At 42.7% G+C, this 15,715-nt stretch overlaps 1 protein-coding gene across 1 annotated transcript in view; it reads left to right on the top strand.

The window, feature by feature from the left end:
• The window catches only part of LOC126481779 (odorant receptor 83a-like), a 74,534-nt gene that overhangs the window by 49,213 nt on the left and 9,606 nt on the right, over positions 1-15,715 (top strand). The window contains exons 5-6 of the mRNA XM_050105734.1: positions 2,579-2,680; positions 7,090-7,252. Coding sequence (XP_049961691.1) covers positions 2,579-2,680; positions 7,090-7,252 — 265 coding nt within the window. The remainder of the gene's footprint in view (positions 1-2,578; positions 2,681-7,089; positions 7,253-15,715) is intronic.

Raw genomic sequence — 15,715 nt, 5'->3', positions numbered from 1 at the left:
AAACCTTTCTTCTTGCCAAATTTCATGATTCTACATCAAGGGGAAGTGCCCTACAGCTTTCAACGATTGAGTCTGAAAGTGTCAAAGCATGTGACATGAATGGCCGTACCTTTTGACTGCATTCACTTAGAACTTCAATATTTTCATATCACCAAGTGGCTGTAGGCCTAATTATGTGACGTACATTGCAATTTGATACGTCTAGCTGATCGTGAGAAGGGTCTTAATAGACAGAGAGACAGCCACACAGTCGGATAACAAATGACAAAAAAAATTTTCGTGTGATATAATTACAAATTAACAATTTGGGAATTTTGTCTTTACTTGTACTGAGAAACCTTTACGAACAAGTTATCTGTTATGAAAATATGTGATTTGAGTGGCCGTTTATTTGGATTACATTGACTTAGGCGCTTGTATTCATTACACTGCGAAGCAACTGTACATCTTACTTGTCACATAAACTTTTACTTAATATGTCTACTCGTTCCTGAGAAAAAATGGCTTTGAACAGTCGGCAAAACAGACAGACAGAGGGACAAAAGCGACTCTGTATGGATTCTGTTTTTACTGAGTATGTTAGGAACCCTGAAAGCCAATGAAAACTGAAAGTAAAGTGCTGAAATATTATTTGAATGCCAGACAAATGAATTTATTGGGTGTTTCTCCCGCAAAACTGTCATTTATATTTTTCTGTAGTAGCTGTTATTTTATACCAAACATGCAAGAAAACTATTTAAAATGCTAGATCTGTACGTATTTCTAAATTAAAGTATTCTGCTGCCTTTTCGTAACTTTATATGAAGGCTAAACTCTGGAATTACTGTAGGAATTTTGATACTGTTTTCACTAATAGATAAACTGATCCACGAGGAAGGTTTGTGTATGTAACTGATTACCGCTACGGCAGACAAGTCGTCCGACCACTGATACTTTGTGTTACCCACGTGAAGCCGGGGCCAGTGGCTAGTTCCATACTAAGTGTAGCACCTTTTATAGCAAGTATATCGTAACGAAAAATATGAAGTAAGCCAGATTAGCTGTACGTAAGAGCTTTATGGGCATACTTTTGTAAGAAAAAGTAGATAAATGAATGAATGAATGTATAAAATTCAGTTATGATTATATTACAAATGAAATTCATGTCAACACACATTTTTATTGAGTGACAGCGTCAGTTGCAACAAATATTTTTCACACAGTCAGTTTCGTGCCTTTGGCTACCCTAAATGTTTCACAACTGACTATAAAAGACAGGCACCAAATGGATTTAAATAAATAACTAGCAGCTATGTCTAGTGTAATCGTGAATAATCTTACATAACAACTAGTCATAAGTATACTATATGCCGACATACATACGAAACCTACACAGAAGAAGCCTGTTGTCAGCTGGAGTGCTCAGAACACACTGGCGATGCAGAAAACGCTGTTGTAACTATAAGGAACAAAGGATATAAGAGAGAGGAGAAACCAGACTAAACAGCAGGTAGATACAAATAAATCCTAAATACTACGTCATAAAGAGAGACAGTGTTTGAAAATAACATTCGTATGAAAGTAGTAAGTCAACAGGTTAAAACTATACATGATCTTCATTACATGTCACGATGACGACGTCCAAAGTACACCAGCTATGAGGCAACCAGCACGGAAAGTCAGTTGCGGATGCTCTAAGTCACAGAAAAATTTGGACAAAATGATCAGTACACATTGTTTACGTTTATAACGTACCACCAACCCACACTCTCGATTATTTAAAGAATCAATCTCCAATGTATGTGATATGTGATTATTTTACAAATGAGTTAATGTCTTAAAGAGTTGACGTTAAGTAAATAAACCTTCTTGGCTGAAGACGCAAAAGTCTAGTATTTCATGCATCTCAATGTTCATGACGTCATATGTCCTGAACTATGGTGTCTTACAGTGATACGATTTTACAGGTACGTTCAAGGACGTTTGTGGATACTGTCTACAAAATACGTTGCGAGTAGAATTAGTAGTAAAGAAGTAATAAATTCAAACGTCAAGCCTGATGTTTAAGTATTGCTGCGCAAACAGAGAAATGTTGTAGTAAATTATTTTTTTTTTCATTTAATTTGTTGGTGTCAGTCAGAAAATGCTCGGAAAAGGTTTGCAATTAAATACAAAATTTATTGAGAATCACCAGGTGATCTCATTCTAAAATACTTGGTGAATATTATCTGGGTAATTTGCGCGCGGTGAGTTAAGCAGCTTCAAGATAGGTGCAACAGTTTCTAATTTAATACTTGACTTACTGCGTTAAATCATTAACGTCAGATTATATCTCTTAAAGAGTATAGCACGATAGTATTTTAAATTTTTAAATTCAGTTAGTAATTATATGAAATACTGACAAATTTTTGCTGCGCCTGGAAGTTGCTCTATAGGCAAACTGCAACAGAGATTAATGACCGGGCATCATTTCAGCGGTTTAGTAATATGGATTTTCTGAGGTATGTCTAGTACACTGCCTCTTAATATAACGAAAGGTTGAGCAATATTATAGTGACTGTCATGTAACACTGTGTAATGGAAACTGTTGTGTACACAGAAGACGGATTCGGAGTGGCTGTTCAAGTACGGGTCGTACCTGTCCGCAATATCGGAGCAGCTGCTACTCTACTGCTGGCTGGGCCACGATATCCTCACAGAGGTGAGTCTGCACACTGTTCCACAGTACTGTATAGTTTTACTAATACCACATTTTGAAAAAGAAGCCTCTCTTCTGATCGTAAATCTACGTAACAAATCTCTCTGGAAACTTATAGTTATACATTAATTTTTAGCAATGACTGCATGAAGCTGTACTAAGCTCTCTCTATTCATATTGATTATTTTTACTTTGAATCGATCACATAATTCTCTGGTATGGTACTCTTTCACTTCTTTACGATTTACCTGGCGATTTGTTGTATCATTGTCTTCGCGTCTAATACACTTCCATTGTATTTTCTTCCAATTACGGATTGCATGTCGAATATCCATCTTATAATCACTTTCTAAGTTCAAATAAACTGATGCAAAAAAATGACAACGCCAAGAAGGAGATGTGCGACGTGAACGGAAGTTGTTCAGACGCATTTCTGCATCTGAAAGATGATGTCTCTTCACATTTCGCTACAGTCGCGTAAGAGTGACGCTAGCAGCGGCGCTATGAGGATGCACATCAGGTTTGCTGGAACGGTCGTGAGCGTTGTTACCCTTGAAACTGGACTTGGTGAGTTGATGTTAGTCAAGAATACCTTTAAGTCGACAAAGACGCCATTACAAACAAGTCCCTGAGTTTGAAACAGGTCGTGTAACAGGGCTACGAGAAACTGAATATTCCTTCTGCGACACTGCAGAAACTCTTGGCAGGAATGTAATTACTGTACATGTTGACACGGGAATGTACGGTCGCAGGATGACCGGGCTCTGGACGGCCACGTGGCATTACCGAGAGCGAAGAAAATCGTGTTTGGCGTATGGCTCTGTTGCATCGTACCGCTTCTGCAGCATTTGGCAACATAGTGACACAGCGAATTGTTACAAATCGGTTACTTCAAGGACAGCTCCGAGTCAGACGTGCTGTAGCGAGAATTCCACTGAAGTCAAACCACCTCCACTTGCAACTTCAGTGGTGTAAAGCGAGAGCTCATTGCAGGGCAGAATGGACATCTGTTGTGTTGTCTGATGAAAGCCCATTCTGCCCCCTGGCCCGTGATGGCCGTTTGTTGGTTAGACGGAGGCCAGTGAGGCCCTGCAACCAACCTGTCTGCATGCTAGACTCGCTGAACCTGCACCTAGAGTTGTGGTCAGGGGTGACATTTCGTATGACAGCACGAGCACTCTCGTGGTTATACCACGCACCCTTTATTGTAAAATTGTACTCCAGTCTAGTAATTCCATCTGCCAGTCATGAGCAGCATTTCAGGGCGTGTTTTCCAACAGGATAACGCTCGCTCACTTACCGCTTTTATAACCCAACATGCCCTATAGAGTGTCGGCATGTTGCCTTGACGTGACATGTAACTCCTATACAATTTGTTCTAAGTATTAGTTTCTATAACCTCACATTTCAAGTTATTGCACTCTGTGCATTAAGGTTCGTTTTGGCAAGCTCCACTTCCTTAAAAAGATAATTAGCTAGCACTCCTGGCGGGCCTGTGGTTCGTTTATGGTTTGTTTTAGCAAACTGCGAGTCTTGCACTTCCTAAAAATATAATTAGCTAGCACTTCTGGAGGGCCTGCAGTTCGTTCTGTCCAGTAATATATTCATAATGCTTCTCGATATATCACGACAGTGGCTTCCTCCAGCAACCCACGTTGACCTACTTCAGCCGACAAGAAGACGATGGTATAATCGAAGCTAAAGTCGTATTGCAACTTCTGAGCCATGACGTACACTACTGGCCATTAAAATTGCTACACCAAGAAGAAATGCAGATGATAAAGGGGTAATTCATTGGACAGATTTATTATACTAGAACTGACATGTGATTACATTTTCACGCAATTTGGGTGCATAGATCCTGAGAAATCAGTACAGAACAACCACCCCTGGCCGTAATAATGGCCTTGATACGCCTGGACATTGAGTCAAACAGAGCTTTGATGGCGTGTACAGGTACAGCTGCCCATGCAGCTTCACCACGATACCACAGTTCATCAAGAGTAGTGACTGGCATATTGTGATGAACCAGTTGCTCGGCCACCATTGACCAGACGCTTTAAATTGGTTTGATATCCGGAGAATGTGCTGGCCAGGGCAGCAGTCGAACATTTTCTGTATCCAGGAAGGCCCGTACAGGACCTGCAACATGCAGTCGTGCATTATCCTGCTGAAATGTAGGGTTTCGCAGGGATCGAATGAAGGGTAGAGCCACGGGTCGTAACACATCGGAAATGTAACATTCACTGTTCAAAGTGCCGTCAATGCGAAAAAGAGGTGACCGAGACGTGTAACCAATGGCACCCCATACCATCACGCCAGGTGATACGCCACTATGGCGATAACGAATACACGCTTCCAATGTGCGTTCACCGCGATGTCGCCAAACGCGGATGCGATCATCATGATGCTGTAAACAGAACCTAGATTAATCCGAAAAAATTGACGCTTTGCCATTCGTGCTGCCAGGTTCGCCGTCGAGTACACCTTCGCAGGCGCTCCTGTCTGTGATGCAGCGTCAAGGGTAACCGCAGCCATGGTCTCCAAGCTGATAGTCCATGCTGCTGCAAACGTCGTCGAACTATTCGTGCAGATGGTTGTTGTCTTGCAAACGTCCCCATCTGTTGACTCAGGGATCGAGATGTGGCTGCACGATCCGTTGCAGCCATGCGGATAAGATGTCTGTCAACTCGACTGCTAGTAATACGAGGCCGTCGGGATCCAGCACGGCGTTCCGTATTACGCTCCTGAACCCACCGATTCCTTATTCTGCTAACAGTCACTGGATGTCGACCAACGCGAGCAGCAATGTCGCTATACGACAAACCGCAATCGCGATAGGCTACAATCCGACCTTTGTCAAAGTCGGAAACGTGATGGTACGCATTTCTCCTCTTTACACGAGGCATCACAACAACGTTTCACCAGGCAACGCTGGTGAACTGCTGTTTGTGTATGAGAAATCGGTTGGAAACTTTCCTCATGTCAGCACGTTGCAGGTGTCGCCACCGGCGCCAGCCTTGTGTGAATGCTCTGAAAAGCTAATGATTTGCATATCACAGCATCTTCTTCCTGTCGGTTAAATTTCGCGTCTGTTGCGCGTCATCTTCGTGGTGTAGCAATGGCCAGTAGTGTATTTTTCGTAATTAACTTACGTAGCCTGCGTTGGTGACGCAAACAGGCTACTCACAAGGGAACCTCCCCATCGCACCACCCTTAGATTTAGTTATAATTTGGCACAGTGGATAGGCCTTGAAAAACTGAACACAGATCAATCGAGAAAACAGGAAGAAGTTGTGTGGAACTATGAAAAAATAAGCAAAATATACAAACTGAGTAGCCCATGAGCAACATGGGCCACATCAAGGAAGATGTGAACGTGGGCGCGACGTGGTCCCGTGCTTAGCGTGAGCAGCTGTGGAGCAAGAGTTCCTTGGTTCAAGTCTTCCCTCGAGCGGAAATTTTACTTACTTCATTTTTGCAAAGTTATGATCTGTCCTTTCGTTCATTGATGTCTCTGTTCACTGTAATAAGTTTAGTGTCTGTGTGTTGCGACCGCACCGCAAGACGATTAGTAGACAAAAGGACGTGCTTCTCCAATGGGAACCGAAAATATTTGATCGCAAGGTCATAGGTCAACCGATTCCTCCACAGGAAAACACGTCTGATATGTTCTATACGACACTAGTGACGGCATGTGCGTCACATGACAGGAATATGTTGTCGACCCACCTAACTTGCACACTTGGCGAATGGGTAAAAAGATTCTTCTACCTTGCCCGATTTAGGTTTTCTTGTGGATGTGATAATCACTTCCAAAAAAGTGATGGAAACATAAGAGTGTGTCACATAAACTGCAACAAATGAATGCAACAGTTTCACAGTCGCACAGTTTTCTCTGTGCTCCGTCAAAACATATGTTTTTAACGTTTTCAATTTTTTTTCGTGTGTAGACCGTCAAATGCTGCATATGTCCAAGCAAATCTGAACATGTCCTAGAATTTCGGAGAGCGAAGTTGATTATGTGTGAGTGCCTGAACTTTGATAATTGTCTGAAAATAAAAAATTAAAATTATCACTCGAAGGAAGACTTTAATCAAGGACCTCTCATGCCGCAGCCGCTCACGCTAACCACGGGACCACGACGCTCCTGTGCTCACATCCCCCTTAATGTTGCCTATGTTGCCCATGGACTACTCAGTTTGTATATTTTGCTTATTTTTTCATAGTTCCACAGAACTTCTTCCTGTTTTCTCGATTGATCTGTGTTCACTTTTTCAAGGCCTATCCACTGTGCCAACTTATAACTAAATCTGAGGGGGGTGCGATGGGGAGGTTCCCTTGTCAGTCGCGTGCTCTGTGCGTGACGTGTAGACTCAGCAGCGGCCGTGCTGTGCTGTGTTGTGTTGCAGAGCGAGCGCCTGCAGGAATCCGCCTACAGCAGCGACTGGACGGCCGCCTCGCGCCGCCTGCGCGGCCAGCTGCGCGTCTTCCTCTGCCGCGCCCATCGCCCGCTGCGGCTCACCGCCAGCAAGTTCTACACCATCTCTAGGGACACCTTTCTGATGGTGCGTGGTGCGCCTCTTCCGCTCGTCCGCTACCTCTAACTTAACGGGACGTTTACTATCTTTGGCCCGAAAAAAGCACGTTCTTTGAGAATATTTTTCTCAGGATGTGTTATAGATACCAATGTCAAATTTGGTCAAAATGTTTATTGATATTTCCTCTACAAAGTCGAAGAGCGAAGGCGGAAGTGCCGTCGGAACGAAATAAAATTTCTATGTAGGCCTCCATGCGCGGTATGTCACAGGTCAGCCGGCTCGTCTGAAATCAAAATTGAGTCAACTTTAGCAAAGTATATAAGATTCTTTAGGAGTTGTACCTCGCTTAAGTTATTTGGACCATAGGAAACAAAATGGCGTCCATTTGAAGAAAAGGGTTTTTTCATCGATTTTTCGACATCTTGTTGTTGTTGTTTTTTATGGGAAGAGACCAAACAACGAGGTCATCGGTCTCATTGGGTTAGGAAGGACGGGGAAGGAAGTCGGCCGTGCCCTTTCAAAGGAACCATCCCGGCATTTGCCTGGAGCGATTTAGGGAAATGACAGAAAACCTAAATCAGGATGGCTAGACGCGGGATTGAACCGTCGTCCTACCGAATGTGAGTCCAGTGTGCTAACCACTGCGCCACCTCGCTCGGTTTTTCGACTTCGTCGGCCAAGTAAAAATATTTACAGTTGATGGATCGGAATAAAACTGGTAAACTCCTAGACAATTTAGTTAACTTCGTCGGAAACAAAAAATCATGCCAGTTGGTTCAGAATATTTGAAGTTACCATACCACGCGATAAAAAAAAAGTCTTTCGAGAAAAACGCCTTTGAAGTTTTGACTACATATAAAGTCAATATTACGCAACTTAGGTTCAATCTCCTATTCCGGGTCCATAAACTAGTCCTTCCTCTTCCTCATAGAGGGCGTTATGCTAGATCTGGGCAATCCTGCGCCGCTCCAGAGCCGCTCGTACTGCCGGTAACAAGCGGTTTTCGGCCTCTTGAATCCGGTTGCCGTCCGAATGCTTGGGGAACTGCGTTGGATAGAGTACCAAGGTGACGTCCATCGTTGTCATCGCCTTCATAATTGCTGAATACCCCTCATTAAAGAGGCTCACTGCCAGGAAAGTCGCAATCTCCACAGTCTTCGCACCAGAATGCAATTGCTTGGGGGCAAACTTCCAACCACAAGCGTTCAAACTTTCATTTGAATTTTGTATGTTTCCTCCCAAGCACCGGTACAATAAATCGTCCTCCGAACGGGCCTCGCAGATCGGATGAATCACTTTTTGAATTTTTTGGAGAGCGGCTGGTCGTGTTGAGACATTCGTCCAGATGTCCGGTAGCCTCTGCAATGCGCCGCTTGCACCAACTAGTTTCCCCAGCCGGACAATTTTGGTGTTGTGGGTGGTCATCCGTCGAACACTTGTAGAAATACGTTGCCCGAATTGCCTTCTTCATCTGTTCCACCGAACTGGAATGCCGTGAGATTTCCAAGCCGTAGTACGTCGTAAGCTGCTTGATCACTTCATCAGGTTTAGTCATGGGCAAGCACAAAGAATAATTTTTCGCGGCTACAAAGTCGAAATTCCCGAAAAACTGGTACGTGAAAAAGGCCGATTTCAGGCAGGTGCATTTTTTGTTCAACCGCGAATAACAAATATTTCCGTTCCTTATACGGAAAAACCGTTTCAGGGGTGGATTGTAAACACTTTTATGGATCTAAAAATGCAATTTAAAAAAAAATGATTATTGAACCAAAAGATAGTAAACCTCCCCTTAAGATGAGTTCACACTTGACGGCTCAAAACTGTAGACATTCCCCAATGTGTTTCAAATGACGGTATTCACACAGGCCATAAGTGGTATGGGACTGGGTAGTACACGACGTCAACGTCAAGATACCTCAGGAAGAAAGCACGGTGACGTTGGTGGTGAGCACTGGAAGTTGACATAGTATCCCCACAGCCGCACATGTTACTGTAGTGCTATCCCATATCGCTAGTCTTTATAATTTGGCTTTGCTTTTGTGCGACAATGCAGATGTTCTATGACGACTGGACAGTTTTTCCACCGAGTGTTCTTCCACAAAAGGGGCCATACTTCACTGTATGACAAGAAGGTACCACTCAGAAGACATGATAGCATGTCAGTGTAACTTCACACACGTGCATAATTTCGAAGGTGATGTAAATGGTTGGACTTGCAATTCCCTGTGCTAGGTAGAACAGTCACTGGAGTGTATTAATCTTGTTTCTTATCCAGTTTTCTTACCACGTCTTCTAGGTATATGTTGTTGTTGTTGTTGTTGTGGTCTTCAGTCCACAGACTGGTTTGATGCAGCTCTCCATGCTACTCTATCCTGTGCAAGCTTCTTCATCTCCCAGTATGCACTGCAGCCTACATCCTTCTGAATCTGCTTAGTGTATTCATCTCTTGGTCTCCCTCTACGATTTTTACCCTCTACACTGCCCTCCAATACCTAATTGGCGATCCTTTGATGTCTCAGAATATGCCCTACCAACCGATCCCTTCTTCTAGTCAAGTTATGCCACAAATTTCTCTTCTCTCCAATTCTATTCAATACCTACTCATTAATTGTGTGATCTACCCATCTAATCCTCAGCGTTCTTCTACAGCACCATATTTGGAAAGCTTCTGTTCTCTTCTTGTCTAAACGATTTATCGTCCACGTTTCACTTCCATACATGGCTACACTCCATACGAATACTTTCAGAAGCGACTTCCTGACACTTAAATCTATACTCGATGTTAACAAATTTCTCTTCTTCACAAACACTTTCCTTGCCATTGCCAGTCTTCACTTTATATCCTCTCTACTTCGACCATCATCAGTCATTTTGCTCCCCAAATAGCAAAACTCATTTACTACTTTAAGCGTCTCATTTCCTAATCTAATTCCTGCAGCATCGCCCGATTCAATTCCACTACATTCCATTATCCTCGTTTTGCTTTTGTCGATGTTCGTCTTATATCCTCCTTTCAAGACACTCTCCATTCCGTTCAACTGCTCTTCCAAGTCCTTTGCTGTCTCTCACAGAATTACGATCTCATCGGTGAACCTCATAGTTTTTATTTCTTCTCCATGGACTTTAATTCCTACTCCGAATTTTTCTTTTGTTTCCTTTACTGCTTGCTCAATACACAAATTGAATAACATCGGGGATAGGCTACAACCCTGTCTCACTCCCTTCCCAACCTTTCGCTCCCTGTATTTTACTCCTGCCACCTTCAGAATTTGAAAGAGAATATTCCAGTCAACATTGTCAAAAGCTTTCTCTAAGTCTTCAAATGCTAGAAACGTAGGTTTGCCTTCCTTAATCTATTTTCTAAGATAAGTCGTAGGTTCAGTATTGCCTAACGTGTTCCAACATTTCTACGGAATCCAAACTGATCTTCCCCGAGGTCGTCTTCTACCCGTTTTTCCATTCAAGAATTCGTGTTAGTTTTTGCAGCTGTGGCTTATTAAACTGATAGGTCCGTAATTTTCACATTTGTCAACACCTGCTTTCTTTGGGATTTGAATTATTATATTCTTCTTGAAGTCTGAAGGTATTTCACCTGTCTCATACATCGTGCTCACTAGGTGGTAGAGTTTTACAGGGTGTAATAAAAATGTATGGCATAAACTGCAGGACTCATTCCTATATGGACATCAGTCTCGGAACGCTTTTTTCCATGTCACAACCAATTTTTTATAACTCACTGATCATGGGAAACACACACGAACAGAACGCAGCAGCATAACAGAAGAAATTCCTTCTAACAGGAGATGTTAAACATGTCCTCCGTGGGTTAGATGCATGTATCAACGTGCCTTCGTAGCGAATCTCGGATGCGCTGATGTATCCCCAGAGTATTGCGTACGGTTTCGCAGCCTTCCATAATACGGGCACGGAGACTCCGGACATGTTGGAGATGTTGTGCTGGAGTTCCATGCACAAGAGATTTCAAATGTCCTACAAATAAATGTCCAACTGTTTTAGCTCCGGAGAGCGTGGAGGCCAGGCAATTGGTCCATATCTACCTATCCATCTGTCACCGAATCTCCTATTTAGAAGCCGACGGATTTTAACACAGTAATGAAGAGATGCTCCATCGTGCATGAAGTTCATGTTTTGTCGCACAGCTAAAGCACATCTGCTAACATGTCAGGTAGCACATTCTCTACGAAATTATGATAACTTTGTCCGTTGAGGGTGGGTGGCAGAAAGTGAAGGCCTGTCAAACAGTCACCAACAATGCCAGCCCAGACACTGAAAGAAAATCTTGCTTGATGACTTGCTTCAACAGTTGCTTGAGGATTGACCTCTGCGCATACATGCCGATTGTGCAAATTTACAATATGTTCTCATTGAAGCTCGTTGGAGAAGCTGGGCTGTGACATGGAAACAAATCGTTTCCAGACCCATATTCACATAATTTCTTAGTTCACATGTGAGGAATTTTTGCCGCACATTTTTGTTACAAGGGGCATGAACAACGGCATTTGCTGAGTGATCACAGTGAAGGACACGAAGATATTGTGTACTCGTGTGAGAAACTGATACTGTTTGAAAAAGAGCTCATTGCCGGTCTTCATGAGGACAGCTGATCCAATCGTGCGATATCCAGATTTGTGAGGCATTCGGGTGTGTGGGACTGCAGGGGGACGTAACGACAGGCAAACTCGGCGTTAAAGGAGAATCGCTATAATGTGCACCAAGCACATCTTAATCTCTTCAGGTCTCCATTTGCCATCTCCCTACAACATTCTCTGCCATCCCCTACCATTCGTCAGAGACCAGCAGCAGCCTGACTATGAAATTGCTGTCCTACGTGTAGGCTGCCATTAATACCACAGCATGAAGATCTGCATCTGAAGTAGTGCGTGACTAGGAAGTATAGACACTTATGCATGGCATCGCATCTCGATGATTTGCGGTTCTGTATTATGAATCACCATCATCAGCGAGTAAGCTGGCGACGTTTGGAGAGATCCTAACCTTCCAATGTTTCGGAGACGCACAGTGGCATTACTCCTGGCATCGTAGTTTTGAGAGCCATCGAGTAGACTTCAGGTCATGGCCGGTAGTGAATGAGAGAAATCTGACAGCACAACGGTGTGTCACAGACATCTTGGTCCTCGTGTGTTACCTCTCATATGACAGTATTCTGGCCACAATTTTGACAGGAAAAAGCTCTTCCACATATAGCACGTGTGTCTATGAACTGTCAGCCTAATGTTTACGTACTCCTGTGGCCAACAAGGTCCCCGATAGAACATATGTGTGACTAGCCAGGACATCAACTGTTTCCCAGCGCCAATATCCGAGATATCACGGACCAGTTGGGACAGTCGTGAGTCAGCTTTCCTCAGGAGAGGCTACAGTGGCCTTATGATACCCATCCCAGACGCCTTAGTGCGTGCATCCAGGCCAGAGCGGATGCAACGTCATACGAGTAGGTTCATAGTACCTAGGTCCGCAGCTCGTGGTCTAGTGGCTAGCGTTGCTGCGTCTGGATCACAGGTTCCCGTGTTCGATTCTCGGCTGGGTTGGGGATTTTCTCTGCCTGGGGACTAGGTGTTCGTGTTGTCCCCATCATATCATCATCATTTGTGAACATGGATGCAATTGGACTGTGTAAAGATTGGTACATTGTAAGAGCGCTGATGACCGCGCAGTTGAGCGCCCCAAAAACCAAGCATCATCATAGTGCCAAGTTATTTGTAAATTTGACTCTATTTTTTAGTCACTGAAATAATCTCACATACCCTCTGAAGACGTGAATTTTAATTTCTCTTTATCGTGAAACTGTTGTGTGACCAAAGCCCCAGAAGATAATATTATTACGCAGTCTTACTGCCCTTCAGGTATGATTCGATACAGACTTATCACAGCGGATATTTTTGGCATCTGAAATGGTTTACTGTTGTAAACTGAGCAAATTTCTCGTCACTGAACCTAATCTTGGATCCCACAAGCATAACCTAGATCACCCTTTTGTAGGTAAGACCTAAACATCATGCCGGCCGCGGTGGTCTCGCGGTTCTAGGCGCTCAGTCCGGAACCGCGCGACTGCTACGGTCGCAGGTTCGAATCCTGCCTCGGGCATGGATGTGTGTGATGTCCTTAGGTTAGTTAGGTTTAAGTAGTTCTAAGTTCTAGGGGACTGATGACCACAGCTGTTAAGTCCCATAGTGCTCAGAGCCATTTGAACCTAAACATCATTGTGGGTTGAATTATAATTTATTAAACTTTGCTGTCAGGATCTGGTAATATAACTACCCTACAAATCATTGCATCAGTACGACGTATCTGGAATTCTCGAGGCAAATTCGTCCTCTCATATCTGAAAACAATTTATTTAAGTAACAGTTCGTAATGTCTGAAAAGTAGTTCTCATCGAACTAATGATTGAGCTGAAGGAACAAAATCATTTATCTTATTACTCCCGTACAAGGCTATATACTGTAAGGCCTCATAGTTGCTCAACCGTCACCATCATGGTAGCGTATACTTCATTTAATTAAACTGACGAGGAAACGGAATGTAAAGAAAGACTTGAGATTCTCTTTTTACTTGTGGTTATTAAATCCCAAATAATGCAAGTGTTTAACATGGAACAATAAGTTCAATGTAACGTAAATCACATAGTACACACGCGACGATCAGACAAAGATCTGCTCTTCAGCGTCGTCGTGAAATCACTTATACAAAATGCAATAAACCTTTGGCGAATAAAGTACCGGCTTGCTTAAACTCGATTGCGATCAAGCACAGCATGTAAACAAAACGGAATCTGCTCCACAGTGATCGTGAGCACGAATACCGTTTTGCTGTTCTTTCTGCTTCCACACCCAAGGAATAATACTTTTCCAATATGCCACCCAAGTTAGTAATTACAGAAAAATATTACCTTATCTTGTAGAGTACACGGATGGAGAAATGCTATGTACAATTCTCAGCATAACTTCATGAAAACATACCATACGTTGCTTTCATACATCATTTTCCATCTCTCTCAGAGTAATGCAATGCAGCCATGCACATTAACACACTATATCACACACATGCAAAAGCACAGGTTCACTCCAGAACAGAGTCGAAGGGAGTAAGACGAAGGTGAAGGGTTGTGTTCGGCTTCTAACTCATAAGGCACGTGGGCCGTGCCCTCAGTCCTCATGGCTGAGTCACTTCTCGCCTCAAAATTTTTAGCCAAGACAAACTAGTGTATCAGGAGCAGCAGTGATTCTACCGAAAATCAGTGGGTGCAGATATGGCAGCAAAGAAGGAGTAACAGACATGTAAAAAAATAATTTATGTAAGCTCGCAAATTACAACAGATTACTTTCACAGTGTTCTCCTGTATCTTCTATTTTGAAGAAGTATTATGCTAAAGAGACGTATAATCAGCTCTTTCTTACCTCCAAGATGAAGGTGAGCACCGCTTGAGTGTCGATGTAGGTAAGTGAGTAAATGAAATAATAGACCTACCATATTCCTTTTGAGCTGCAACTTATTTTATCCTATTTGTTTACCTGCACCAACTGTTATCGCACAACATTACAATCGATTACACCACACTATTTCACTTATACGTATCTTGACGTCCTAGGCTCCTCCGTCTGTGTTGTGATGCTACGTTGGGGACCTGTCTCAGCGTATCTGCAGCGCACACACCAAGGTGAAGAGTACAATTCTTCGAAACAGTTTCCGATTCTCAATGGTGTTTTTCTTCTTATCAAAGTTCCATATAAAATTGGGACTGATATGAGGACAACTTTATCTATTCACTTACTTACAAAAAAGTTTAATTTATTTTTAAATAACGCCAGGTGACATCGAATGCTTCCTAAGATTTAGTCACCTTACAGTAAAACTGAAAGCAAAATATGATTTTCGGTTTACAATGTCTGGAGAGAGAAAAAGCCTACACTGTACGCTGCAAATAAGAACGTAAACTGATGACGCAGTTTCCATTAAATAATCTTTTTCATAATAGAGCGCTCTATTGAAGGAGAAAAAACTTTTGTTTTTCAGATTATTTGGTACTATGAAAAAAAAACTCAATGGATAACGTAAACAGGAGCTATTTATTCCCTCGTGTTTGTATGTACACACAGAGTCTAAGAAAAAAAGTCACATATTGCTACAGGCACGAAACTTGGAGAAATTTCCTAATTATATGTAAGAGAACCAATACCTGCTGAGGTATGGGCCGCTTTTTATGACGAGTAATGCGAAGTACTTAGAGAAGAGGTAGGACTGACAAGAGATTGTAAATTACTACAATAGGTACTTGTTGGCAGATGCAAACCCTAGAACAAACAAGGAGGTGAGGCACCAGGATCACAACGATATCAATGTAGGGGCAAGTGAGAGACGCTTGAGGTCACACACTTTACCAAATACACTCCTGGAAATTGAAATAAGAACACCGTGAATTCATTGTCCCAGGAAGGGGAAACTTTATTGACACATT

This window comes from Schistocerca serialis, chromosome 5 (assembly GCF_023864345.2).
Source record: "Schistocerca serialis cubense isolate TAMUIC-IGC-003099 chromosome 5, iqSchSeri2.2, whole genome shotgun sequence".
In the NCBI taxonomy this organism is placed as follows: domain Eukaryota; kingdom Metazoa; phylum Arthropoda; class Insecta; order Orthoptera; family Acrididae; genus Schistocerca; species Schistocerca serialis.
The sequence above is the reverse complement of the archived record's forward strand: the minus strand, read 5'-3'. Positions and strand labels throughout refer to the sequence as shown.